General features: G+C 42.4%; 1 protein-coding gene across 1 annotated transcript; it reads left to right on the top strand.

Annotated features, from left to right (window-relative positions):
* Positions 1 to 2,351: 2,351 nt before the first annotated feature.
* spam1 (sperm adhesion molecule 1) lies at positions 2,352 to 22,759 on the top strand (the record flags this gene model as incomplete). The annotated part of the gene is made up of 9 exons (XM_080737076.1): positions 2,352 to 3,290; positions 3,947 to 4,036; positions 8,467 to 8,799; positions 18,835 to 19,267; positions 19,909 to 20,180; positions 20,840 to 21,109; positions 21,547 to 21,636; positions 22,040 to 22,219; positions 22,514 to 22,759. 9 exons carry the CDS (start codon positions 2,352 to 2,354, stop codon positions 22,757 to 22,759), a joined length of 2,853 nt encoding a protein of 950 aa, XP_080593202.1.
* Between the last annotated feature and the right edge of the window lie 5,153 nt (positions 22,760 to 27,912).

The following is a 27,912-nucleotide window of genomic DNA, read 5'->3' as shown; positions in this document are numbered from 1 at the left end:
TCCCACTTTCCTACCCCTTGTGACGCCCCTGTTGTCAAGTCTATAAAACTATCGGATGAAATCTATGAAAAAGTGTAATCTGCAACACAATTGTGTACAATAATGTGGTGCTGGGCATCCCTGCTTCATCGCTCTCAGACCATGGGTTGAAAAACATCGAAGACCCCTGCTTTACAGTTCATGCAAATTATACTTTACAGTTATAGCCCAAATTTCAAAATGTATTTACCAAAAAAAGAGTGGTAAGATCAGTCCTCCTGACAACTGACATTGGGGATAAGGAGTTGCATTGGTGTGGACAGACCTTAAAACAGTTTTGTTGCAAGGAGTTGCGTTGCATTGGTGTGGATTGGCCTTAAAGTTTGAATGGTTGAGACATAAGAAAAACAGATTAGATAATGCACAAAAACAGGTTTCCTTTCAGGGATGATGAAGCAAAACAAAACAAGCGGAGAAAAGCAGAAGGAGGAGTATAGGCCTACTATCATTGATTCTCAGTTGGTCATCGTGTAAAGATCATTACCGGGACACATTTGGGTATGGAACAAAAAAATAAAAAATATGAAAAATTTGCAGTGATTACATGTGGCATATTATACTCTCCTCATACATGTGTACGCAAGATAACAGTACGAATCTTTGAGGATTATCTGTTTTAACAGCTTTGGAAGCCATCAGTCATCATCTGTCTTTTTATCATCATTCTTGTGATTACGGTAAATATTTTTTTTTCTTTTATTGCAATAACCTTAGTAAGAATTAGTTTTTTGTTATCTTGGGTAACATAAGAATATCTTACTAAAATAAATTTAAAAATAATGTACATATTTTCTTTCCATTAGAAATTATACTTAACAGTACACCCATTGGAATCGTCAGTTTTTTTCATTTTTAATTGATACATATATGTATTACTCTATTATCTTTGGCTAATGGCTTTTTAAAATCAGAATGAATAAAATTCATTTCCAAGCCCATTTAATCCAGGAAAATGTAAATGTATAAAACGCTACATAGATTATACAAACTAGAAGTTCGCGGCCATTCGGGCTAATCTGAAAGGGAACTGTCGTCTAATAAAGGTGAAGGGAAGCTCATCATTTCTGCCATGGTGAGGTATCCTTAGGGGAAGATTTTTTTCACCCGTTTGTGCCTACTGCAATCTCACATGACATTGTCCATCGTCTGCATTACCACCATTCTGGTGAAATGTTAGAGTGAGGTCAGGACCGCCTTGCAGGTTTCTAAGTAGCACGACTGGTGGTGCATACAGTATCTCCCTGTTTGGACTGTTCTGTTCTGCTGTGATGTCAGTCTCTGCGGACCCTCTATGACTCCAGTCTCGTGTGACATAGTGGGGTCTATGGATTCCTGGCATGTGTACATCCCTCCATAATATGGAGTTTCAGATACACTTATCTCCATAAATGGAGGTGGGGGGTCTATGGATTCCTGACACGTGGACTCCTATCTCCATTTAGTAGTAGGGATAACTAGGATCCCTACTACTCAAGACAGAAGTCAGTGAAAGAACAAATAAAAACAGACTTCAGAGTCAAAAATCAATTGCTGATTAATATAGAGACACTTACACTTTATTAACAGTAGATGTCAGTAAACACTAATGTGAGATGGTATAGTAAAGGGACTGTGTTCTAACATAAATCCCATTCATCTAAACATTTATTTTTCTATTTTTACATAATGATGTAGTTTAGATGCAATACATATAAAAAGATTTTTATTTGATTTTAATAGTGTGATTTTTGTTCATAATGTTCCTGTGTTCAATGACAAAACAATTAATTTGTGTGACAGTTAATTGTCAACTTAACTCATTGATTGCCATGTTCAGGCATTCATGAGATAGAAGCCTTCAAAGTCAGACAAAACAAACACTGCCACCTTCCTAAATTTCTAGTGCACAGATCAATTTTTAGTGCACGGATCGTGCACGCCCATGCCTAGATGACCATATGTGTAGTACTTTTTAACAGCTTTCAAACAAAAAATTCCGCTTGGAAATACGTTCAGGCATTCATGAGATAGAAGCCTTCAAAGTCAGACAAAACAAACATTTTGCCATTTTGAAAGATGTGTTTGTTATGGGGCTAAACATGCAATTTTGCGATTGCGATCATGCCTAATACATTTTAGGCATTTTTTGTTTTTGTTTTTTTATAATTTTTTTTTCTTTTTTTCAAAATGGCTGCCAACTCGGGAAACTCGGGCTGTGGCAGCCTGGGACTGCTGTAATAACTCGGGAAACTCGAGCCTTGGCAATCAATGAGTTACATTTCTAATCGTGACAGCGCTAATCATGTCTCATTTCCTCAGAGCAGTTGTCCTCCATGAACCATCGCCTCCTCCTGAGCAAGTGTGCTCTGGCACTCCTCCTGTTCACGCTCACCCTCTACGTCCTGGGCTGCTTCTCGTCCTCCTTGCCCCTCACGGAGGCGCCGCTGATCGACGGACATCCTTTCATAGCTGTGTGGCAGGCCCCCACCGAGAGATGCAGAGACCTACGAGTCCCGCTGGACATGTCGGCCTTCCACGCCGTGACCACGCCGGCCACTCTGCCCGGTCAGTTCCTCACCATCTTCTACGAAGACCGCCTCGGGCTCTATCCGAGGGTTGTTGGCACGCCACCGGCAGAGAAGCAACTCAACGGCGGCCTCCCCCAGAAGGGCAACCTGACGCGGCACCTGGACAAGGCCCTGGGGGACATTGCCCACTACATCAATTCACTTCCCGGCCTGGCCGTCATCGATTGGGAAGCGTGGCGCCCCCTGTGGGACCACAACTGGGGATCGAAACGCGTCTATCAGAAGCTATCCGTCGCTTATGCCCAGAAGAGGCCGGCTTCTCACTCAGACCTGGACGAAATAACCGCAATGGCTAAAAGCCAGTTTGAGACCGCCGGTAGGGGCTTCATGGAAAAGACCCTCAAGCTAGGAATCCGGCAGAAGCCCAAGAAACGCTGGGGTTTCTACCTGTTCCCTGACTGCTACAACCACGGCTGGAGGGAGCGCGGTTACACAGGGAGGTGCTCGGAGACCACCCAGCGGAACAACGACGCCATGCGGTGGCTGTGGGAGGCCAGCACGGCCCTCTACCCCTCCGTCTACCTGCACTCGACACTGAGGAACAGTGCCAAGGCCACGCTCTATGTCCAGAACCGCGTTCAGGAGGCACTACGGGTGGCCAGGCTTCCCAAACGGCCGTACACGGTGCCCGTCTACGTTTACTCGCGACCACTGTACCGCGATCAGAACAAGTATCTAAGCATGGTGAGCATGTTCATAGTTGCATATTGGGCAGTGCAGTGGTTTTTTCATAATGGTCCATTGTTTATTCTGCATTTGAGCTACAGGACCACCATTTGATGAGATAGATTCTCAGACCCAAAACCCCCCCCAAAAGAATTGTTGGATAAGATTTTGTCCACAATTCCATGGTGTACTGAGGTTGGTACACTATGGGTCTTCAACAGGGCCACTACATCTTTTGTTAACCACTTGAACCCTAGCAACCCTATTCTGAGGGGAACATTAGCCGAAAATCGACACGCTCATAACAACTCATAACTTCACATGAGCTTGCTTGTAAATATTTTTGGCAACAAGGTTTGCCAGGTACTTTGTTTGCTCCTTTTCCCCTCTACACCATAGAGGGGAAAAGGAGCAAACAAAGTACCAAAGCCAAAGGTCAAGTTTACTAAGTATTTGAGAGTGGATATATATATATATATATATATATATATATATAAAACATTAATTTACACAACACTGATGATAGTCAATGAAAAAAGCTTAATCTGCAACACAATTTTTAAACAATATGTAGAGTGGGGGATCTCTCACTCAGATAAGGGGTCCTTGGCCAGAAAAAAACATTGAAGACCCCTGACTTACACATATTTAATGTCTCTCTCCTTGCCATCCAGGAGGACCTGGTGAACACCATAGGAGAGAGTGCAGCCCTGGGGGCCTCAGGGACAGTCCTGTGGGGGGCCAGTGCTGACTTCAATGACACGGTAACTTTCCTCACTTCCTGTGAACGTTATGAGATAACAACTCCTCAGCTTCTTGCAGCATCATTGTGTGATTACACATTACACAATTTTTACATTGCAACACTGGAGCTGCTCAGAGGCCAATAGGAAAATAGTATTTACAACTATAAATAAAGGTATAGATGTTTGCACACAGGCTGCACACACCACCTCTCAGACGTATGAGAGTACTGTGCCACATAAAAGCTATTTTTGAACTTATGACAGGCCTTTGAACTTTAATTTATTGCTGTTGACCTGTTCATTTATAGCTTGATCAAATGTCAAATAGACCGCTACTGTAATTTAAAGGCCCCATGAAATGAAAAACAATGTACCGTCGACGGCTGTTCGGTGGTGCCGAGATTTTGTGACTCCCCGAACCGAACTGTACTGTATGCGGGAAAGTCCTGTTCTGGCGAAGCCCGAACTGGCGAAGTGGGGATTTGTCTCCTACCGTAGCGATCTGGCGAATCGATTGTCCACGACATTGCAAGCGGCGCGAAGGCCAGCGGACCTTGGTCCTGCTCTTCGCCCCCGAGCGCCGCAGGCGCGAGTGGCCGCGAAGAGCGGGCCAGGGCCGCGCGGCCGGCGGAGCGCCGCGCGAGTTACGAAGCCGTGGTGAATGCAATCGTTATATTTATGCCCAGGCCGTAAGGCCTGGGCAAGCGCACGATAAACGCCCTGTCCAGAAGACGTTCGCCAGATCGCTACGGTATCGGACATTTCCCCACTTCGCCAGTTCGGGCTTCGCCTAAAAGGTACGTGCCCCTGTATGCATCGTCCCTAATTGTACAGGAGGAGCTGTCTGTCCTGACGCCATTTCCTACTACCCCTGGGCCACAGTGTTATTTCTTTTGCATTGGAATCCCGAAAGGCCTATGGGGATTCCAAATAGAGGATGGCAGTACTTTTTTGGGGGGGGAGGGGAGGGGGGGGGGGGCAGTATAGATAGGACAGTAGACAGACAGGAAATGGGGAGAGAGATGGGGAGAGACATGCAGTGGCGGCTTAAGGATTCACAGGCCCTGGCGCTTCTCCAAATCAAAGGGCCCCCCCACCACCCCCCGCCCGACCCGACCGACCGACCGAATGCAGCAAAGGTCGTCGGGAACGGGACTCGAATCCACGACACGCTGTCATGCATCAACGCGTATATGGTACGCGCCTGGACCGCTGTTATATTACTGTATATCTTCACAGCAATTAGATATTGTTATTATTGTCGGCTTGCTGCCCGTGGTTACAAGCCATCTCGTAAAATACGAGATGGCCAGTACTAAAGAGTGAAGACACACGCACGCATCCCGTAACTGATACGGGAGGTCAGGGAATCATTACAGGGCGATTTATTTGAGAAATGACAGTGAAATGGGTGAAACTACAGTAGTGCTCCTAATTTTCTAGTCTCGCTGTGTACGCAGAGTCGCAGAGTAGACACACAGAGTTTGTGTGAGTGTGTGACAGAAGAAAATCCGTCAAGCCCTCGGCTCGTTACGGCTCTCCATTGGCTAATGTACTCATGTCACAACCAATCAGAGCCGTGTTGCTATAGATACGGATAGAACCCATAGGCTATGGGAGGCAGCACTCACACACACCACACTCCATTCTAGCTAAGCCACACAGAGACGTCATGTGTGAAATTCACAGCGCGAAATGTTCAGAGCATGGTTCTGAGCCCGGGCCCGGCCCTAGGCCCATTTGTGAGCCCGTTTTGGCGGGCCGTGGTCGGGTCCCGTCGGGCCTGCAGGGCTCTAGCGGCAGTGATCACACACTTCAGTGCCCTGTATTAGGTCGCCCTATTACTTTGAATGGTGTCCTCAAACACGATATCCATTACAAGTTCTCCATGACACATCCTGACAGGAATTCCATGGGAACTTTAAAATCTTTCTTGGGAATTTGAGTCATCATGAACATCCTAAAGGTGATGTGGCAGTCATACGGCACTGCCCAGGAAAAAACACAGACAGCTGGATAACGCACAAGATATGTCCAGTATAGGCCTCCCTCTCCCCATGTCTGAATTGTAAGAGGAAACATGGGAATCATGCACAAGTGGTCTATGTTGAATGACCTGTGTGAAGTATAAATCGGAAGATGCCTGATTTGTATGTGCTGCAACACGTCGTCGTGAGTGACTCGACAACAAGCTTATAGATCATCTATTTTCGTGCGTAACACTGAAGCCAGTATAGTCAGTATAACTCGGGCGTGACTGACATGACATTTGTTTGTGTGCTGTTGAAATAAGCTGTTTGCCTTCCTTGAGGCACATTCTCTAACACACAAACAGGGGAGGAGCAACGTGTGTCCTCACTGCACTTTGTGAATGACACTGACCTCTCTCTACCCCAAAGTCACCCTAAACATCCGCAGACAAAAAATAAATAATTGCAAGAATCAATCAATCAGTCGCCCATACATTGCACTTTCAACATTCCAAGCTTCAATAATACTTTAGTTAATTTCCTACCCTGGATTTAAACTGCTGTCTTCCCAAGTTGGAGACTACCACGCTTATAAAAAGGAATCCCAGCTTGGTGGGAATTCGTACGTGGAGATATTGCGGTTGCGGTTGTGAGCTTCAGCTTGTCCAGCAGTAGGTGTCCATGTCTAGTACTACCCGATACCAAGGTACAAATGTCTCAACGTAAGAGTAGGGAGACCAGCTCCAGCTAATACAGAAGGTTCTATTCTTGCATTAACATACTCTACCATACAGCTAGCTCTTAATACTTTTCATTGGTTCAATACAAAACCCACAAAATAAACCGCAGAAAATAGCCCACCTACGAGGCAAGCTCACAATGTTTGACCTAAAACCAACACAATTCTCTACTACTCTGCCACTAAAATGCAAAATGTCCTGACACCATCCATTAAAGGGCCTACACCATGCTTTTAAAACTATATTTTTTGTATAAATATATGCTCAAAATTGAGTCTTAGACAGGTTTTAACCCTCAAAAAACACTCTGACCATTCTTTTTGTTTGTTCTAGCTCTACTATAATGAGGCTCTCCAGCTGCAATACCAAAACGGCCTCTGTTTGCTCAGGGGCGCATCTAGTGGGGTTTTTCCAGAAAAAAAATAAGTTTTTTGAAAAAGAAAAAGTTTTTTGAAAAAAAAAAAAGTTTTTGAAAAAAAAAAAGTTTTTGAAAAAAAAAAGTTTTTTGAAAAAAAAAAGTTTTTTGAAAAAAAAAAGTTTTTTAAAAAAAAGTTTTTGAAAAAAAAAGAAACATTTTTTTTTAAAGTTTTTTTTTGACTCTGCATTGCATTTTTTTTGAAAAAAAAAAAGTTTTGAAAAAAAAAATGTTTTTGATTTTTTTTTTTTTTACTCTGAAAAAAAAAACGGGAATCCGAGAGTGACGTCACTCTCGTCAACTCTCAGAACAGCACTGTTCTGAGAACCCGTGGAAAGCTTTTCATCTCTGTCTGCCCAAAACCAGAGAAAGACACAACGGTCAGAAATAGGACTTTGTGAGGATAGAAGGTGCCAGTGGGACCCCAAAAAAAGGTTTTAAAATAGAAAAAGTTAAAATTCATGGTGTAGGTCCTTTAAGGATGTGTATCACTGGTCTCTTTCAGAACTGGCCTGAAAAACCACAAGGGGAGGTACACTGTAAATGTAAATTCTCATCGAAAGGAGGTGTTTTTCCTTTCTCTCCTTTGTGTTTGTTTTTGTTGAGGATAATGTATTATAGTTTGGTTTTACTTTTTTATGTTTATGTTTTATGTTCACGAATTGAATACAGGACCACAGGGGAAACAAGTCCCATGCAGACGTTTTTGTGTGATCATTTTAGTGTCTTACCTACTGTACCACATTCCATTTACATTTCCGACTAATAAATATTCAAGTACTAACTAGTAAGACGCCTCAGGGCGACATGCGACCTCGCCCCAAAAGGGCAACTTTGCGCCAATTATACTGTATATGGAGATATGCTATGAGAGCCCAAACATGTTCAGTTATTCGTTATGTGAAAGTCCTATGATGTCTATGACATCCGACATCATACCCTTTTATGCCCATACATGGAGATCCCTATCTGTAGAACCAGCCGCGTTAGTGTGGTATATGGCCGATATGTGGCCTCCATATATGGGCATTCCCTTATGAAGTCCTGTTAGATATAGGCTCAATATTGATGACATCAGGGAACTCCATATATGGGCATAAAATGGATTCTGTTAGTGTGACATCACAGTGAAGCCAGAGCGTGATGACAGAGCAGCTAACCCATTCTGTTAAGAGTGGTTCCCCTGACATCAAAGTGACGTCAGAGCGACAAACCCATAGAACCACATTGTCAGGTGTGACAGAGATACATACAGTACATACAGACAAGCTGTGACCGTTCACATACTAATCTGCAACCATCTTCCCTCTCCATCCTATACAGGCTACATGTGAGGCTCTGTCAGGATACCTGACCAGCACCCTCAACCGCTACGTGGCCAACGTCACGGCGGCCGCCAGGCTGTGCAGCCACGCGCTGTGCCAGGGCAACGGCCGCTGTGTGCGCAAGGACTACGAGTCCAGGGACTACCTCCACCTCAACCACGCCCACTTTGACATCATGAGGGTGGAGGGGACGTACCTGGCCGTGGGCACGCCGTCCTCCGCAGACCTCCGCGCGCTGGAGCGGAGCTTCACCTGCCAGTGCTACGCGGGCCGGAGGTGCTGGGCCAAGCTGTCCTCTGCCATGACAGATGACGTCATGTTTATCAGTGGTGTGAAGTAACTAATGTACTATTGTGGGGGCGGAAGTGGTTCAGTGGTAGAGTGGCCGCTTGGGAACCTTCTGGTGGATCCTGGGCTCCCCCAGAGCTGTTATTTTGACGCTTAGTATCGAGGTGTCCTTGAGCAAGACGCTGAATTGCTCCCGATGAGCAGGTTGGTGCCTTGAATGGTTTCCTCTGCCGGTAGCGGTTTTGCTGTTACTACGTGTCATCTGCTCGACACCCATTTCTAACCCTTACCCTAAACCTAATCTCCGTGGGGTGAGTCGCTAACCCTCCCGACGCTCCTTTGTCAAAATGACGGTCGTTCGAAAGAGCGAGATTTCCCCTCCTCTGCCATCGGTGTATGAATGTGTGTGAGAAGAATGTGGGTGAATGTAATGCAACATCATTGTAAAGTGCCTTGGATAAAGGCGCTATATAAATACACCATTTACCATTTTATTAAGTACAACTTTGATTTGTATTGTTTTACTTTACTGGAGTATTTCCAATGTTATGTACTTTTACTTCTACTCCATTAGGGCTACACCTCAAGAGGCAAATGTTGTACTTTTTACTCCACGAAAATGATTTGACTTTTATTTACTAGTTACTTTTTAGATGATTATTATTACAAAACATACATTAGGTCTACTTCAGCCCTATATACATTTCGGCAAGTCAAAAATAGCCAAGCTACAATAGTTCACAATGCTTGTGCGCTTGTAGATCGGCTGTTTCCACATTTTCTACATTTGAAAACTTGTGAAATGGGACATTCACATTCTGCATAATGAGCCGTGTACTTTTGTTACATTTTGATACAAATATTTGTGCTTTTACTCAGGTTTATTTTGAATTCCAGACTTTTACTTGTTACAGAGTATTTCTACATTGCAGTATTTGATACTTTTACTTGAGTAAAACATGTTAGTACTTTTCCCATCTCTGATGTTTATTCATGTTTAAGTCTGTAGATTCAGTGCACTGGTTATTCAAATAAGTCAACGGTTTTTGAAAATAGTGGATCTACAACAAGCACACAGCCTGTCACACGTGAGATTGTAGAGATCATCTATTTGCAAAGTGTTTTAAACTGTTCCTCATTCCCCCCTCCTCAACACCCACAATGACTCCTGGGGTCCCTGTCTGGACCCCACTTTGAGAAGCAGTGTTGTAGATCAGGGGTTCCCAAACTTTTTTGGCTCAAGGCACCCCTATAAATATTTTTTACTCCGAGGCACCTCTACATTATATTCATAATTTTCACTCCCAGCTTTGCTTTTAATTGCGTATCTCCAAGAGGAAACATAAGGGCATTTTTGCTATTATTCTCCCCATGATTACGTTGAGATAATAGCCATTATTGTTACAACTGAAAATAACTTGGTACTTCAAGTTTAAAATGATACAAAGTACTATTTTTAAGTGTCCAAATAAATTCGAAATATTATCAAATTATCTCGCGGTACCCCTGGACTACTGTCACGACACCCACTTTGAAAACCCTTACTGTAGATAATAAAAGTGACACCATTTTCTATTTTCATGTCATTTGGAGAGGCTGAAATGAATGCCAGCCGTGGCTGGCATTCATTCACCCTAACCCTTTGGTAGCCCATTTAAACTTTTGTGCAAATAAAGCAAGCTTAAAACAACTCACCCTCTGTTTATACACCCTCCTCAAGCAGGGTGGGGGTTGGCAGCAACAGGGACCAAGCAAGGACACCTGGGGAATTGGCAATAATTACATTGGGGAGAAAATGGGTAGGCCTAATGATGTTTTCTCATTGTCTTTATGACTTGATAACTAACCTCAGGCAATGGTGTTTGCCTCTGTGATTAATCTATATACCACATACCTAGCTAGCCACAAATTGCAACACTAGATTATTTTTAAATCAGTTGAATCTAGAGTTGCAATACCTCCAATAAGCAGCCAATGCATCAAAAAAAAATTGCTATCTGATTGTATTAAACATTGCGTTATAGAAGACGAGCGCTTCCAAAGTTCAACACTTAGAAAAAAAACAAAAACATGTGGGATTTATTGACAGATAGTAACTCATAACATGTATACGCTGGGTTTTTATGAAACAAACACTTTGCAGATAGAAAGCGGGCGGATACTCCAAGCTTTCCATACAGCCCCAATGTTGGTGAGTTTGACATTGTTTAATAAAATCAGATATCAAAACACTGTTTTGATGCATTGGCTGCTATGGCAGGTATTGCAACCCTACTGTAGATTGAACATATTAAAAAAAAAGATCTAGTGTTGCAATTTGCAGCTAATACCTAGCATTTATTTGCCCTGGGCAATGGGGAGAGATAAAAGATAGTAGCCTACTGATAACTCATATCAGGGCTGACAAGACAAACAACTGCCCACAGTTAGCTTTGTTGATCAAAAGCTATTTTCGCAATGTCCTCGAGTAAACAAGGCTGAAATCAGATAAAATGCATTTGTTTAACTTCTCCAGCCTATGGCTGCTTCAACAATGTATATCAGCTGATAGACTAATTTGGCAGCAAGTTATTGCTAACTGAGACTGTACCATATTAAATGATATTGCATCACCTTAAATACACCATGTCAACATAGCATCTGGTTCCACTCTGTATATTGTACAGTCATTCTCCTAGACTCCAAGTGTCACCATTTCTTCAGAAAACTATTTCAAGTTGTGTTTGTGGCCGGTTAAGTAACAACTACTATTATTGTGCAATTTGCGCAAGTTTTGTATGAGGTGAGGCACCAGAGCATTGCAGGGAAGAGGCACAGAGCAGCATGATCAACAGGAAGTTCACACAGGTGTTTTCACTTATCTCTGGCTGATTACCTGTGGGCACACAACCAGGCTTGATTGACAGCTCCCTCACACTCCTGTAGGTTTTGTTGTAGGCCTACCTTCCCCTAAGGACGGGACAATTTCTTCAGGCACTCTCTTGCTGCTTTGCTCTGATGCTTCATTCATGTGTTTGCGTGTAAATTAACTCTTGGCTTGACTTAATAGCTTCATGAGATAACTTGTGTTGTGATTTGGCGCCATCTCTCTTGCTCTCTGTCGGGTCAGATATAAGTCTTACAGGCAAGTAGGAAGTTGACACACTACTCATGGTGTTAATTATTTATCTACATTTCAGGGTAATGATGCTTTCAGGGTAATGCTGTTTTATCCTGTAGTTCCATTTATACAATCTTGCCGTGAAGGGTTTTGGGGGCATGTAAGGCCTTGCCTATTTATGTCCATGCATTACACTTCGCATAGCAGAGATCAGCAAAGATAGCCTACTGTAGCTAATATCATAAGAGGGAGTGTCTGAGCAAAGGGAAACCCTGCTGTCTCAGACCTTGAACACATGGTGCAAACCATCAAACCTGCATGGCTTTCTAGCCATAAATTACAAACCAAGGTCCGCCACTGTCATAGTTTGATTAACAGCAAGTGTCTGGCGGAAACCTAAAACCTGGCAATGCCTAATCCTTGAAGTTCTTTTATTGCGACCGGAGGTCGCACTTACTACAGAAAGCTGCTCGAGGTGTCCGTCTGTCCGTCACACACGTCACACGTCACACGTCACACTTTTGCCCTGCTCATATCTACGCAACCGTTGCCCCGATCCATGCCAGATTTTGCACACACACTCCTTACCTGCCAAAACTACCCCCGGAGCTCCAGGGACCCCCAGCTCCCTGGGGGACCCCCAAGTGTAAAAAATGAGCACATGTGCAAAAATTACCAAATGACCACCCCAACGGAGGTGCTCACGGGGAATTCCTGGGGACCACCCACTCCTGGTGCTCCAGAACGGATGCAAAAGTGGTGGCGCCCCCAGTGGAGGACCCCCTGCCACTGCAGCTCACATAAAATGCCGTAACTCTGGCTAGGAGCGTCCGGGAGAGCCGGGGCCAGTACCTATTCGTCCGCCAAGGCAACGCGGACACCCCACCCCTCATTTCTCACATGGCCCTCTTCTAGCGCCACCTACAGGCCGATTTTTAAAACACATTTTTGGCCACTGCTCCTACAGTTTTGGCCCTCAAATCACGAAAATCACTACACAGTATGTCTACACTCATCTCATCAACATGGATCAGGAAGTTTTTGGAAGAAAAAATGTTTGCCCTATTTGTGGAGATAAGTGACCTACGGTCGCTTATCTCCCGATTAGGGAGTCTTACTGGTATTTTACATTTTTTACATTGTTGTGACATGCACATTGACCCACATTCCAGTATGTTTACATATACGTCGTCTCTGTCGGGTGGAATCCTCATACGTCCAGAACTGTTAACCTTTCAGGATTCAAATTCAAAAGTAGCATTGCAGTTCTAAAAGCGCAATATGTGTCGCTTCGTGCTTTTTCGAGTTTGCATATCTGCTACTTTTGTGTGACGCTATAGTATGATCAAGTAGGGTGTCAATTTTACGAGAAGAAAAAAAAAACAGAAATTAAATATAGAGATAAGAGGTTTCTGCCCGACATCGATATGTTATACTACCTAAGTCACTCTTAAGCTGTGTAAGCATGTGTTTCTGTCAGCGTGTGTACACTTCTTTATCACAGCAGGCCCCAAGGATACAGCATGTCACTGTTGATGAAGCACAACTCATAGAACATCATGTTTCTATCTATTCTTATTATCCTGTGTCTTCCCTATCAATCATGACTCACATCAGTCACATAATGCCTATAGTGGCCATTCTCTCTGTGTGTGTGTGCCTTAATCAACACTGAGGACATGTTGGTGTCATTGTTCAGTTGTCACTGTGGACATAGCGTCCGTCAGCGTGTCCAGGATGAATGGCTAGCAGGTGGAACTGGAACCCATGGCTTAACAGGTGGAACCCATGGATTGACGTTATTGCTGTTCCTTCCAGAGCATATTGCTGCATCTTAATGTAAGTACAGGTTAACTGTTTTACAAGTATGATTAACTTCGCTATCAACATAACTGAGTGGGCCTGCTAATGAGTTTGACCCCAAGGCCTTGGCAGTGGAATTTGCGTTACTTGGTTACATCTTGGGTTATTACAAACACTGCAAGAGGAAATAAAAACTAAACCTATTCAGAATGTTTACATTGTTTCGTGTGAAACGATGAGCTAAGTTCTTTATTTTATCTATACTATAATTTTGCGAATGTCTGTCTGTCTGAGTGAGTGAGTGTCTGTCACAGCGTTTCTCCTCAGTGGCTGGAGCAATTGATCTGAAATCGCATCACCATTAGCATATGAACACACCTGACATAACTGTGAAGCCCGTTTGTCACTTTCACAAATCGTATGCTGTATATTAGCATTTTTATGGTGTATCTACTATCTATTCTGCATCTAGCTTGAGGCACATCTATTCTGCATCTAGCATGAGGCAAAATGTTTAACCAGCTCTGTGTGTGTGTGTGTGTGTGTGTGTGTGTGTGTGTGTGTGTGTGTGTGTGTGTGTGTGTGCGTGCAGGCAGGCGGGTGTGTGTGCAGGCGGGTGGGCGGGCGGGCTGGGGGGGGCGATAATGGGCCTGATATCAAAATGAAAATGACAGCAAAACACAACACTATAATCACAGGTAAGAAGAGTGGCAGACTAGACCAGCTCATATTCACTTATTCATCACCAAAATGCTCATAATGGCAGGCGTACCTTTAAATAATACTTCTTCTGTTCTTTAACGTTACAGTCTGTTTTTCTTGTGTAACATTACCTCATGGCTTTCATGTAAACTATAACAATGCCTGCTTGTTTTTGTTAAGCAATAGGGGTCATCATCATATCTGAAAACAAATCATTCAATAATTAGTGTAATCATTCATGGATAACAGTGCAGATGTTGACTGTTAACATGGGTAACCTACCAAGTTAAACAAATTTCAAATCAGAGCGTTTGGTTTAAGTTAAAGTGTTAATTACTCATATGGTCTATTAGGCGAGGTGTACTGCCAACGTTTTGTACAGTAATAAAGTGTGAGTGTGCAGTGCAACATGAGCTACAAAGCAAGACATACTGTAAATACGATAAGATTGTAATAACTGCTAGGATAGCTGTTATGCAAAACGTATTGGATGAACACAAACTTTGGTCAAATGCCAGATTAATTCATTCATATAATCAAGAAAGTAAAGGTGCTATATTCTTTTGTTAAAAGGTTAATCTCTATATTTTGATAGTAATCATACAATAGACTGACACAAGTAACAGCTAGGTGGCGGCTATAGGGGCGGCATAGCTCAGGGGTAGAGAAACTGGTATTAGAGCACGAAGGGTATAAATCCCGAAGGGTTCCCAGTTCGAATCCGGGCTCCCCCTGAGTTAATGTCGAAGGGTCCTTGGGCAAGACTCTGAACCCCTAATTGCCTCCGGTGAGTAGGTTGGTGCCTTGCATGGCTTCCTCCGCCACTGGTGTATGAATGTGTGTGTGAATGGGTGAATGTAATGCACAATCTATGTAAAGCGCTTTGGATTAAAAGCGCTATATAAATGCACCATTTACCATTTAGGTGACTCCCTGTTTCTCCGGCTCTTTCATAAGCATAAAATACATGTTCAGATGGATCACAATCAGTGTGTGCCACCGTGCCATTCTTTATTTTTTTTTGCAAACTGTTTATGAAGTATTCAATCAATCAAAAACAAAAGAGACAAATTTATCAACTTAAATTTATAGTGTTCCAATTCCAATTGTGTCTATTTGTTTGTTTCAACACTTCCTACTTATGTATCCTGCTGTAGGAGTTCTCTCTCCTGACTGGATGAAATTAAAGGTAGGGTAAATGATTTTCTTTAGTTAAAATAGAGTGTTAAATAGCGCTATATTCTGATAGTAGTACTCATTGCTATAGTGTCTGTTCAGTAACAGGAAGACCCCAACAGAAACAAGACCACAAGGACCTTCTTGGCGTGTTCTTTTTAGGCAGGTTGTTTTAACTGTACTTTTGCTGTATTCCAGTTTGTCAATTAAAATATCCAATCAATCAATCAGTCAGTCAAAGAGTCTCCATGTCTCTCCTGTTCTTTATTAAACAGAAAATGCATTTTCAGGTCGGGATACCAATTTTATCCAATCAGGATAGAGAACTCAGTCAGAATAGAGATTAAACAAGTGAAATTGGAAGTGATGACACAATTATGAAAAGACAACATTGGAACGGGAACGCTATAACAATGAAGCTGATAAATGGGTGCCCTTTCCTGATTGGCTGAAATGTTGTCAGTGTCACCTGAGCTGGAGACTCATGTTACTGAACACTCTATACTCTATAGCATATGGTTACTATCAGAATATAGTGCTTTAGCTTTTAACTTTTTGTTTCACCAAAAACATATCAACTATCCTGAAGATGTATTTTCTGATTAGAGCTGGAGAGTTATTACTGAACAAATAGCAATGACTGTTTTATTTTTTGTTGTGCAGTTCCCAATGGCCCCTTGAACATGAGATGATGTATCTCAATTGATTTATTGATTTGTGAAATAAATTATAGGTGAATACAGAGCTATTTAACACTTGCTTACAAAAAGATCACTTACACCACCTGTAAACAAATATTTATTACAAAATGATTAAAAAGTGAAAAAGACAGAAGCAAGAGCGAACACGCGCCTTTGTGTGTGTGTGTGTGTGTGTGTGTGTGTGTGTGTGTGTGTGTGTGTGTGACTCATTGTGGCAACCAGACCAAATGGTTTGTCATAATTCTCTTGAAGCTGATCGAGCTCTGTAAACAGTTTATCACTGTAGTGCTGTAGTTTTCCAACTGGAGCTGACCAAGTAGAAAAAGACAGAACACATTCCTTACGTGCCCCGACACATTCTGAGGATATGAGTAGTAGCTACTGGGGTCCACACACATTGTCCTGATACACAGACTGCTACAAATCTTTTCAGCCTGTTAAAATGTCCATGAAAATCCCCCCAAAAAATCAAGCCTGCCTCCTCGGGGCAAGAGGGGACGAATCAGGTTCCTGCTTTCCAAGACAAGTTTCCACAAGTGTCTTCCATTCGTGTAACTTAAACTAGCCTCAAAGCATATCGCAGAACTTATTTAAAGACATTCTATTTGGGTTCCTCACACACGAGAGCTACTGTCAGGGTGACGTTTATGGCGACACGTTAATAATCATCTCAAAAGAGAGCTTGCCAGGTGTGCGTTGTAGACTGCAGGAATTATACTAGAGTCTCTGGAACAGGTTGGTACATTTAAAATCTTTGTATTTTTTAACACTTTCTTAGTATTGTTGTTGCCTAATTTGACATGATAAATGTCTTTTTGAGGTATTTCTTATGGGGTTCAAAGGTTGATCGGTCGTCTCCTCACCTTTGTTTTTAAGTTTGGAAAGCGGTTGTAAACCAGAGAGTGTGTTTATGGGGTCAAGGTCAACAGCTGTACTGTAACTGATGATTAATTGAGAAGAGTGACTTAATAACCATGTTAACATGTTATTATAATAGACAGTTAACGTGAGACTTCACTTCCCAGACCCTGCCTCAGGTGTTAACAACATTGTCCCCCGTCCCTATTATAAGGGCACATTTTCAAAATGCGCACAATTGCTTTCAAAGATTTTGACTCTTTTTTTTCTCTTGTTTTGTTGCAAAAATAGCATATCTACAAGTTCACATGGATCAGCTATTTTCATAATTTGTTGTACAACAAAGTATATCTAAGGATTAAATGGTTCATGTTAAAAAAAGTATATTTTCTCAGGTTATTGATTTACCTATGATCCTAGATCTATGTATTTGATTTATTAATACTTTGCTTACTGTGCACTGTGTGCAGGTATATCGCTCTGGATTAAGAATGTCTTCTAAATGCCTACTGTAAATTGTAATTGTGATCATTTATACCATTTCAACCCGATACTTCATTGACCCTTCACCCCCCTTTTTTCCCCACTACAACAAATTTCTTTGCTGAAAATACCTGACCTGTCCTACAAGCACACAACGTGTATTTTGAGCTTGTAGATCTGCGAATGTTTCCCTAATTTTGGAGAAAGTACGCCTGACATTATGACATTATATGACATGCTCAGAATAGATATGCTAATAGTTGCCTTTAAAAGATTGTCAACACATTCCTGGCATATAGACAAAATATGTGAAAATGGAAGCCCCTCAAAAGTCAATATTGAATAAATGTGCTTAGCATATTTCAGTCTGCTTCCCAGGACATAATATTTAATCTCATCTCATAATGCGCAAGCAGCAGATTACAACTGAGATTAACCCCATTCCGGTCCTTTACATCATCACAGGAGGAGATCCAAACAATAGCTTTTGCAGATGCCTGTCTTCAAGGAAATTAAAAAACACAAATCATCCTTCTTTACAGTATTGTACCACATGCCAAGCAGATGTCATTTACTAAAACTCAGAATTATGGCCTAACCCTGAGACAACATTTTACTCACTTTTAAACATGTAAAGGCATGTACTGTAAGGTATTTATTGTTGGCTAAAACAAAAGGATGATTGTATACTATAAATGTTTAACCTATATTCTGATAGTAGTACACAGTTTGTTTAGTAAGAGGGGCCTCCCTCTATATCACACTTATGCCAGTGTGCCAGTGATCGGGAGAGTGTTTTTTGCAGGTCTTTCAGTCGGAGTGTATCAAAAAAGCAACTGTGTTAAGGCAGCGGAAGCTTGTGATTGGCTGCACGGAGGTGCCGAAAGTCGGGAGAGGTTAGACCCTAACACTAACCTCAGTAAAACTAACGCTGTTGAATGCTAACCTGGTGAAATGCTAACCTGCTGACGCTGGTGAATGTTAACCTGGTCGGACCAATGGGAGGTCGTCTCCACCTTAACCAAGGTGCTTTTTTGATACACTCAGACTGAAAGACCTGCAAAAAAGACTCTCCCGCCAGTGATCACCCTCCCCTGCGACAATGTCTGCACCCGTGCCTAAGGTTGCCTACTCCTACAAAGTCCTATCACTTATAGCATGCACTTTATTTGCACATACTTATGAAGTGCAAGTCCAATTGTATGTTCTATGTAGAATTTCTTCATAATGTATTATTCCGTCTTGTCTCCTTCAGAACTATAGACCCGGCTTCAGCATGAAATCGGACCAATGGCCCCATGAAGTCAAGCTCCACTTCTTGCTCCATGTCCTCATCTTCTCATCGGTCGTACTTCACTGCAGCCAGGCTTTCATCAGGACCGACCCGCCCGTGGAGCCCGACCACCCGTTCGTCTTCATGTGGAACGCCCCCACGGAGCTGTGCGACAGCCGCTTCGGCATCCACCTGGATCTGTCACACTTCCAGTTGGTCAGCAGCACGCTGAAGTCGGCCACCGACCAGAGGATCTCCATCTTCTACATTGACCGCTTCGGCATCTTCCCATACGTGGACGAGGACACTGGCGAGACGTTCGAGGAGGGCCTGCCGCAGTTTATCGACCTGGATGACCACCGCGAGGCGGCCGAGGACGACATCGAGAACTACATCCCGGAAGTGGGCCAAGCAGGTAAAAGAAAGGCTGTCTAACTATCGTTTTAGTTTTTCTCAGCGGTTATTCGATTAACTTTTTCCGATTAATTGAATAACCGAGTCGGTTGCTGCCCGCACAAAAAACAGTACAACACACTGATGCTGGCCTTCAAAGCAGCCAAAGGTATGGCACCTCGATACCTTCAACGCCTGAACAATCCCTACAACCCCACCCGTTCGTTCACTCAGATCAGCTAACACAGGGAAGCTGACAGAACCCCTGCTAAAAACTCCAGGACAAACGATCCACTCGTCCTACACTCTTCGCCCTCGTAGCCCCCAAACTGTGGAATAAACTCCCCATTGCAATTAGAACTGCAGACTCGCTCCCTAGCTTCCGCCGTGGTCCGACGACTCACCTCTTCAGACTCCACCTTAGCTCATAGCACTTACCGTAGCACTTGCCTATCCTCAATGACCATACATATATTGTATACATAGCATTTTTTCTTTGTTTTTATTTTATTTTATAATGTTTTTTACTGAATAGGTGCTTGGTCTACCTACGTTTTTTTTCTTAGATTACTATTTCTATGATGTATTAATGTATTATCTTGCTTATTGTAAGGGGAGACCTTGAAATGTAAAAGTTTGAGAACGCTTTCCCTATACGATCAGGCCTGGCCATCCTCGACTTCGAAGAGTGGCGGCCGCAGTGGGTCCGAAACTGGGGCAGCAAAGACATCTACCGGCAGTTGTCCATCGAGTCGGTCAAGAGGAGGAACTCCAGCCTGTCCGATGACCAAGTGGAGGCCCGGGCCAAGATGCTGTTTGACCGCGGGGCCCGGCGCTACTTCACCCGCTCCATCCGCATTGGGAAGAGACTGAGGCCCAAGAGGCTGTGGGGCTACTACCTGTTCCCCGACTGCTACAACTACGACTACAACCAGGTAGGGGTGGGCGGTTTGACATTTCTATCCGAAGTCTCTCTTATATCGATATCCGATACAATAATTGCTGTTATGGCCGATAACCGATACAAACCGATATGATCTCATTCTGTATTTAAAAAAACTACATTTGCAAAAGCAATTCCTCTTTATTCCAAAACTAGGGATGCACAGTTGTTGAAATGTTGGCCCATCCCAACATAAACAGCTAGAATGTAAGATTTCTATTTTAAAATCTTCCAACTTCACCACAAAAGGCTTTTTCAGTTTCACATTCAAACATATTATAAAATGAAATATCGGCTAAAACCGATATATTATTTGATATCTGTTCAATACCGATATTGCATTTTAGGGCCAACATCGGCCGATAGCGATCTGATGACTGATTTAAGGTCTTTGAACACTGCTGCGTTTTTTTCAGCACTGCTGCGTTCAATTTCGGAGCACGTAAATACAAAAATCAACCTCATGTTATGTCAATCACGTTTACACACTGCCGTGTGCATATATATATATATATATATATATATATATATAATTTTTTTTCCCCAATTTTTTTTTTCTTTCTTTTTTTTGGCGGATTTTGGATTTCCAAACCGCAACGAAAAACACAGCAGTGTGCAACCACCTTTTAATTGTCCATCCCTACAAACCAGGAAATGATTGACTACGACGGGAAGTGTCCCGAGCTCGAGAAGGAGCGCAACGATGAGCTGCAGTGGCTCTGGGAGGAGGTGACCGCCCTCTACCCGTCCATCTACCTGGAGGAGGTGCTCCGGGACTCCCGGCAGGCGCGCTTGTACGTCCGCCACCGCATCCAGGAGGCCATGAGGGTGTCCATGCTGGCCAAGGACGGCTTCTCCACGCCCGTCTACGCCTACATCCGCCCCGTCTACAAGGACAGCGTCGACGACTACATGTCAGAGGTGCGTTTCAGGTGAAGTATTCAGCGGTTTAATGTTTAACCCATTAAGACCCGGAATTATTTTATACTTTAGCTATTGAAAAATAGCATCTATACAAGCTCACAGCACGGCACCGAGTGCGAGCTTGTAGATCTGCAAGCTTGTAGATCAGATTTTCTTCTTTTTTTTAATAGCAATGTACAAGCTCGCAGTGCGTCATGAAGTGAACATAAAAATCTAACACAACACAGTTTTAATGGGTCACAGAAGGTTTTGAACTATGTTCTGTTTGTGGGGAAAAAGCTGAAGTCAACTAAATACTGACCGGAAAGCTACAAGCTCACAATATGGACTCTATGGCCTGGTTATGGTGGCAATGATAGGCTAAATGAGTTTTGATTGTATACACAACAGTATTTTCTGTGGGTTTATTTGATTGAATAACAGTTGTTTTCCAGTATGACCTGGTGAACACCATCGGAGAAGCAGCAGCACTAGGCGCCTCCGGCGTCATATCCTGGGGGGACATGAACGTCACTGACACAGAGGTAAAAAATGCCTTGTTTTCTGAAAAATAATTAATTCGAAAAACATAAGATGTATAACCTTGAAATGTGTTTTCTGGAAAGTCTCTCTCTATATTTATATATTAGGCTATATTTTCAAATAGCCTAGGTATAAAATAGGGCTAAAGTGGTAAATGTATGTTTTGTAATATAAGTTATACATACAAAGTAACTAGTAACTACTAACTAACTAAGTTTCCATATAAATGTAGCGGAGTAAAAGTACAATATTTGGATCCGAGATGTAGTAGAGTAGAAGTAAAAGTACTGGAAATTGGAAATACTCCAGTAAAGTACAAATACCTAAAAACTTTACTCAAGTAAATCTATTATCTACGGTATGTCTATAATCAACTACGTTACACCACTGCCCACTGCACACCAGGACTCGTGCTTTGACGCCCGGCAGCACTTGGAGAGGGTGATGAACCGCTACATGGTCAACGTGTCCACGGCCGCCCAGATGTGCAGCAGGGCTCTGTGTCAGTCCCAGGGCAGATGTTTGAGGAAGCACTGGGACAGCGACGACTACCTGCACCTGGACCCCCGTCACTTCTACATCAAGGTTAGCACCGTTTACCAGTGTTTCTCAAACCTTCGAATTTCAAGGCCTCCTCTTAACTCTGACAGTGTACAAATGGAACCAAACGGCCCCGTTAGGGTTCATTTGGCTCCATTTGCTCAGTTCTTTTTCTTTTTCACTTCAGTTTTTGGGAGGCTTTTCTACCTTTATTCTACGTTTTAATTTGTTTTGTAAACAACAAAGCCTTGTTTGGTTTGATTGAGCTCGCACGTTTAGTGAATGCCAGTTTCCATTATTTCTTAATAAACTATAATGAGCCTGTTCTTCATCATTAAGAGATACAGGAGCGGCGAGCTGACGGTGAAAGGCGAGATGTCCCAGGAGGACGTGGACTGGTTCGACCAGCGCTTCGACTGCCTGTGCTACACAGAGAAGCCGTGTCGCTCGGCCCTCACCCTGAACGTCATCCCCGACCTGGACGTCAACTTCGCCTGGAGCCACTCCGCGGGCGGGCAGTTAACCTTCACCCCTCACCAGACACACCTGCTGGTCCTCTTATTGTGGATGTATTTTATCATCTAAATTAGGGGTCTTCAACAGGGGGGGGAGGGGGGTCCTCAAAGATACTGCAGTATGGGGGGGGGGGGGGGGGGGGGGGGGCTTTATTTTATTTGTACATAAAGGACAATTCCGGACTAGTGCTTTTTTACTGTGATATCTGGAAAACAAATCTATTTCTAGCGCATGACCGGAGGCCGGGGGTGGGATCTAGTGGCCATTCTCTTTTTTTTTTTTTTTTTTACAGCAGCCCTTTATTGACAAAACTGAAAAAAAGAGCAGACCCAAGTAACGAGCCAAAGGTCAGGTTTACAAATATTGGGGGTTGAAGTTGTTAACTCCTGCTTCATCTCTAAGCTAAGGATAGGCCTGAAAAACAGTGAAGACTGTCTATAGACAATCTAAATACTATGGATGGAATACATACTGTATTGACATTAAAGTGGGCATTGTTATCAGCGATCCTGACGTTTTGGCGATTAATCGTCACAATGAATTGCAATAATAATTGCAATTCATTGTGTGACAATTATGATTTAATTGTGTTTTTGTCATTGGAACATTGTAATACTGTAATTTGTTTGCCTTCTAGTTTAGGCTTTGTAAACTAACATTGCACTGCAGATACAGTAAGACAAATGACTATATAAAGACTAACATATATGACTGACATATTTTAAATAATTGCGTAATTTCAAAATACTGAAAGTAGCAGATCTACAAGCTCACAACACGTCACAGTGTATCGCGTTGTGAGCTTGTAGATCGGTTATTTACACATTTTTTGGAAAATATTGAAGACCTCTTGTTCATTGCCATACCGGCTTGTGGACATTTTTTGTTAATGTCAAAATGTTTTACATTAATATTACCAGAGAGCTATAGCCCTAAATGTACTAGTGCTGTGGTCCTCAAAGTGGCTTTGTGGTAGTCCAAATTGAGGTCTGTAATTTGTTTTGTGTTTTTGGCATTGGAACATTGGAACATATTAATAAAAATTACCCTACGGGTCCATTTTGTTCCATTTGTATGCACACAGTTATGGGGGTCATTGAAAATAAAAGGTTTGAGAACCAGGTGCTACTGTAGGGCCTACCAGTGGACTCAAGACACCCATAGTGTCAAGTAAATCAGTGTCATACATATACTCTGAGGAAAACCTGCAGACTGACATTGAGTAATTAGTTGCCACAGGATCAAGGGGTCAAGTCTTGCCAGGGACACACAAATGTTGATGACCCCTGCTGAACGCCTGCTAAAAGTAGCATCAGAAGACAGGAATAGTTGTCTGGCTTGAGAAGACAACTGTCCTGTCAACTGAATTATCAAATGTTGAAAAGATTGATCTTTTAATGTAGCCTTTTCTTTGAATCAATACTTTTTTTCAAGTTTAGATTTCTGTTTTTGAAATGTTTGTTTGACTCAACAGCTGTGACTCACAAGTTACCGACTTTGAAAACTGAATCTCATGACTGAATCAGTTTAAAGGAGTAGTTTACGCCCAAAATATATTTTTTTCCTTTGATTAATCATGCTATGGAGACTTGAGTTCAATAATATTTTTGGGTATTGTTCACATTCCTATAAGACAATTGTTGATTACAATAAATGTACCCCCATTGATTTTGGACCCATCTGGAATCATTGGGGGTAAATGTACTATTTTCATTTTTGGGGGGTAAATGTACTATTTTCATTTTTATTTTTTTGTCTTAGGAATGCAACACATACAAATAAATATTAATGGACTCAAGTCTCCATGGCATGAGTAATCAATAGAAAGAAAGTCATTTTGGGGGTGAACTATGCTGCTGCTTCTTTCTTTCTGCTGCAGTATATACATCTCTCCTGCAGGTGGCATCAGTGCTCTTTCTATTTTACCTATTAAAGGACAACTCTGCCCTAAATCACTTCTAGGCTTATTTTCCTACTTATATTGATCCAAAAAGACTGTCCATGGGGTCTATTAGGCAGAAATGCCCTGGCAGCTCTCATAGCATAGCATAGCATAGCATTCATGAATGTGGTACTAGTTACAAACACATCCATGTCATCGTTGTCCCACACAAGCCATCACACTCTTCTAAACACTGATGCTCTTATGTGTTTTGCCAACCAAGGCATGGATGTGTTTGTAATGACAACTATAACACATTCATGAAAAAGAAAATCACTTTTGAACACAACAAATAGTGTAAAAGCTGGACAACAGGGGCATTTCTGCCTAATAGACCCCATGGACAGTCTTTTGGGATAAATATAAGTAAGAAAATGTGCATAGAAGTGATTTAGGGCAGAGTTGTCCTTTAGGACCAGTGCCACAGCAGTTAGCCTGCCAAATACACACAGAGTCAGTAGGCCTATATTTACTTGAGTATTGAACTTAAGTAAAGTTGTACTTTGTATTGATGCATGCGCGTGAGAGGCGACACTTGTCAGAAAAGATACGGGACAGCGTGTACACGCATGACCGGACCAATGCAACATTGTCTGTAGGCTACTTGTACAGTTGTACATGAGGGGGAGAGTGGGGTAAACTGAGACACCCCCTGTAATTGAACACATCTGTGGTCATGTGACCATTATATTTTCAAGCCCCTTGAATTTCCGACTTGCTGTGAAGGAGAGGACCTGATAGTGCTGTGGGAAACATGCTTTTTTCACAAAACATATGTGATTTTTTTGCATGTAAAAGTAAAATGTCTTGCTGTCAACATAATCGGCTGTTTTGTCAAAGCAAATTGATTCAGGGAGAACATTTTACATCATATACATATTGATGAACTACCAACTTATAAATCCATGTGATAGATGCTAGCTGAAGATTACCCAGAATTGATAAGAGATATAGAGTCCTTTTTCCCAAAATGTGGCTGTGTGGTAAATTGAGACAATTACCCCAACAAGATAGACAGGGAGAAAGTTGTAAAAACCTGATGAAAGGGTGTGCCAAACTTTGCAATATACATTTTTTTTGTGTTGTGCATAATTAATTCGATAATTAGCATATTTGGCTAAAATTATCTCATCAGTTATGCACAATACAACAATATACTTTGCAGAAATGGATTCTACAAGAAAAATTACATAAGGATCAACTGAGAAAAGTTTGGTAAACCCTTTTATCAACTTGTAGGGTTACTTATAGGGTTTTTCCTGTTCTTTCAGCCCACGTGTCAAATTATTTGACACATGGGTGGAAATGACAGGACAAACCTTATAAAAAGAAATTCTGCTAAGTACATTTTTGTATTGTGCATATTTAACCTGCCGACACTGTGGGTTTTTGTGTTTTTATTTTTAAAGGGAAAAAAGTAAGTGGGTCACTTTACCCCCTTGATTTCTCTGGTCTGTCTCAGTTTACCACGGTGCTGGGGTAAAGTGAGACACAAGACCACTTTAAAAAAAAAAAAAAATCATATTTTCACTGCCTTTTGTCTTGAATAGATTCTGATTCTTCCATTGTTAGGAAACATCCCAAATTACTGGGAAATCTGTACATTTTTACTGATAGGTCTATATCTTTTAGTTTGCCTAGAGATGAGGTGTAAAAAGTGTCTGTTTACCCCACTCTCCCCTTATTTGCTTTCTTATTTTTATTTTGTTGTTATGGCTTTCACTCCGCTGCATTTTACTGTTGCATATTTGACTCCACTGATTTCTAGGGAGATATCCTACAATTAACATTTACAAAAAGGGCTCAGGGCACCCCATAAATGTTTTTTTAATCCGAGGCACCCCTGCATTGTAATTTTCACTCCCAGCACCTTATATTATCATATTGTCGTTGTCGGGTGGAAACCTTGTATGTCCAAAACCGTTCGTTTTGTAGGCCTATTCATCATCTATAAAATGTAGGCCTACTAAACTAGTGAAAACAGCAGATCTACAAGCACACATCGCGAGGTGTTGTGTGCTTGTAGATCGGCTGTTTTCACTAGTTTTGTGATGTGAGTCTTGTATGATGAAGCAGGGCTTTACTTTACCAAAAGATACACATTTGAAACTTGGAAATACAAGGTTTCTGCCCGACAGTGACGATATTTTAGTGATTATGTTGTGAGGAAAATGTTGATAATAGCCATTTTGGATTTGGTTAGAACTGACTGAAAATAACTTTAATAAATGTTACTAAATATTGTTTTAATTCTCCAAATGAATTCCAAATATTATCAAATTATCTCGCGGCACCCCTGGACTGCCATCACGGCACCCCAGGGTGCCCCGTCACCCACTTTGAAAACCCCTGGGCTGGGCTACACTGTAATATGTAATATGGTTACCATATTATAGCCTAATGAAAATTTGTGAGAAAATGAAGATAGTAGGCTACAAGTACTTTTTTCTACTCTTCTACTTTCTACTCCACTTCATCTCAGAGGCAGTGTAGGCTTACTTTTACTACACTGACTACAACTATTTGAAAACTTTAGTTAGCTGAACAAACACGGTGTTGAGTTCAGGTTTGTGACATAGGCTAGTAACTACAGATCGGGGTTAAAGCCACCAGGGGGAGCGCTCGTCCCTTCTCCCCTGTCTCTCCTCTAATCTCTATTATGATGTCCGGGCGACGCACGGCTCCACACGGAGCTTGGCACCTCCTCGACACTCCATCCTGACCGTGTCCTCTGTGTGTCTGTGGGGCCTGCCTGTGTGTGTGGACCCAACGGCACCGACCGTCCTGGACTCTATGAACTCCTCTGTGTTGTCGATCATCTGGGATCAAAATGTCCAACAGGCTGTATACGGACGGACGCGCACACAAGTGGAGAATGAGGCGTGGGGATCTCCGTGGTGACTTTTAATGTTTACACGCTCGTTCTTTCCGAGCTCAGAAGAAACACACGGGGACTCGGGGAGGGGATTTCTCTCGGTATGAAAAGCGTCACTGTTTTATTCTTGTAAGACTGTAAAGAACAGACCAGCTATTTGGAGCTTCTTCTCTGCGACGCACCTGCACCCGTAAGGCAAGTTGACCACTGCTTTACATGTGAAATCCAGATTTGCGCACAGAAACATAAAATCGTGCGCTCACACAGACGGGAGTTATGAGCTTTGAGTTTTCAGGGTATTTCGTCTACGAACCTCGGAGTCGGAGATCATAAATGGATAAAATCACTGTGGATCACGGTTCATTTTGGTCCTGCGTGCGATCAGAATAGATCGACAGAAAAACC

The sequence above is a fragment of the Nannobrachium achirus genome, assembly GCF_963921795.1.
Source record: "Nannobrachium achirus genome assembly, chromosome: 11".
NCBI classification, from domain to species: Eukaryota; Metazoa; Chordata; class Actinopteri; order Myctophiformes; family Myctophidae; genus Nannobrachium; species Nannobrachium achirus.
This window is presented reverse-complemented; position numbering and strand designations above follow the sequence as displayed.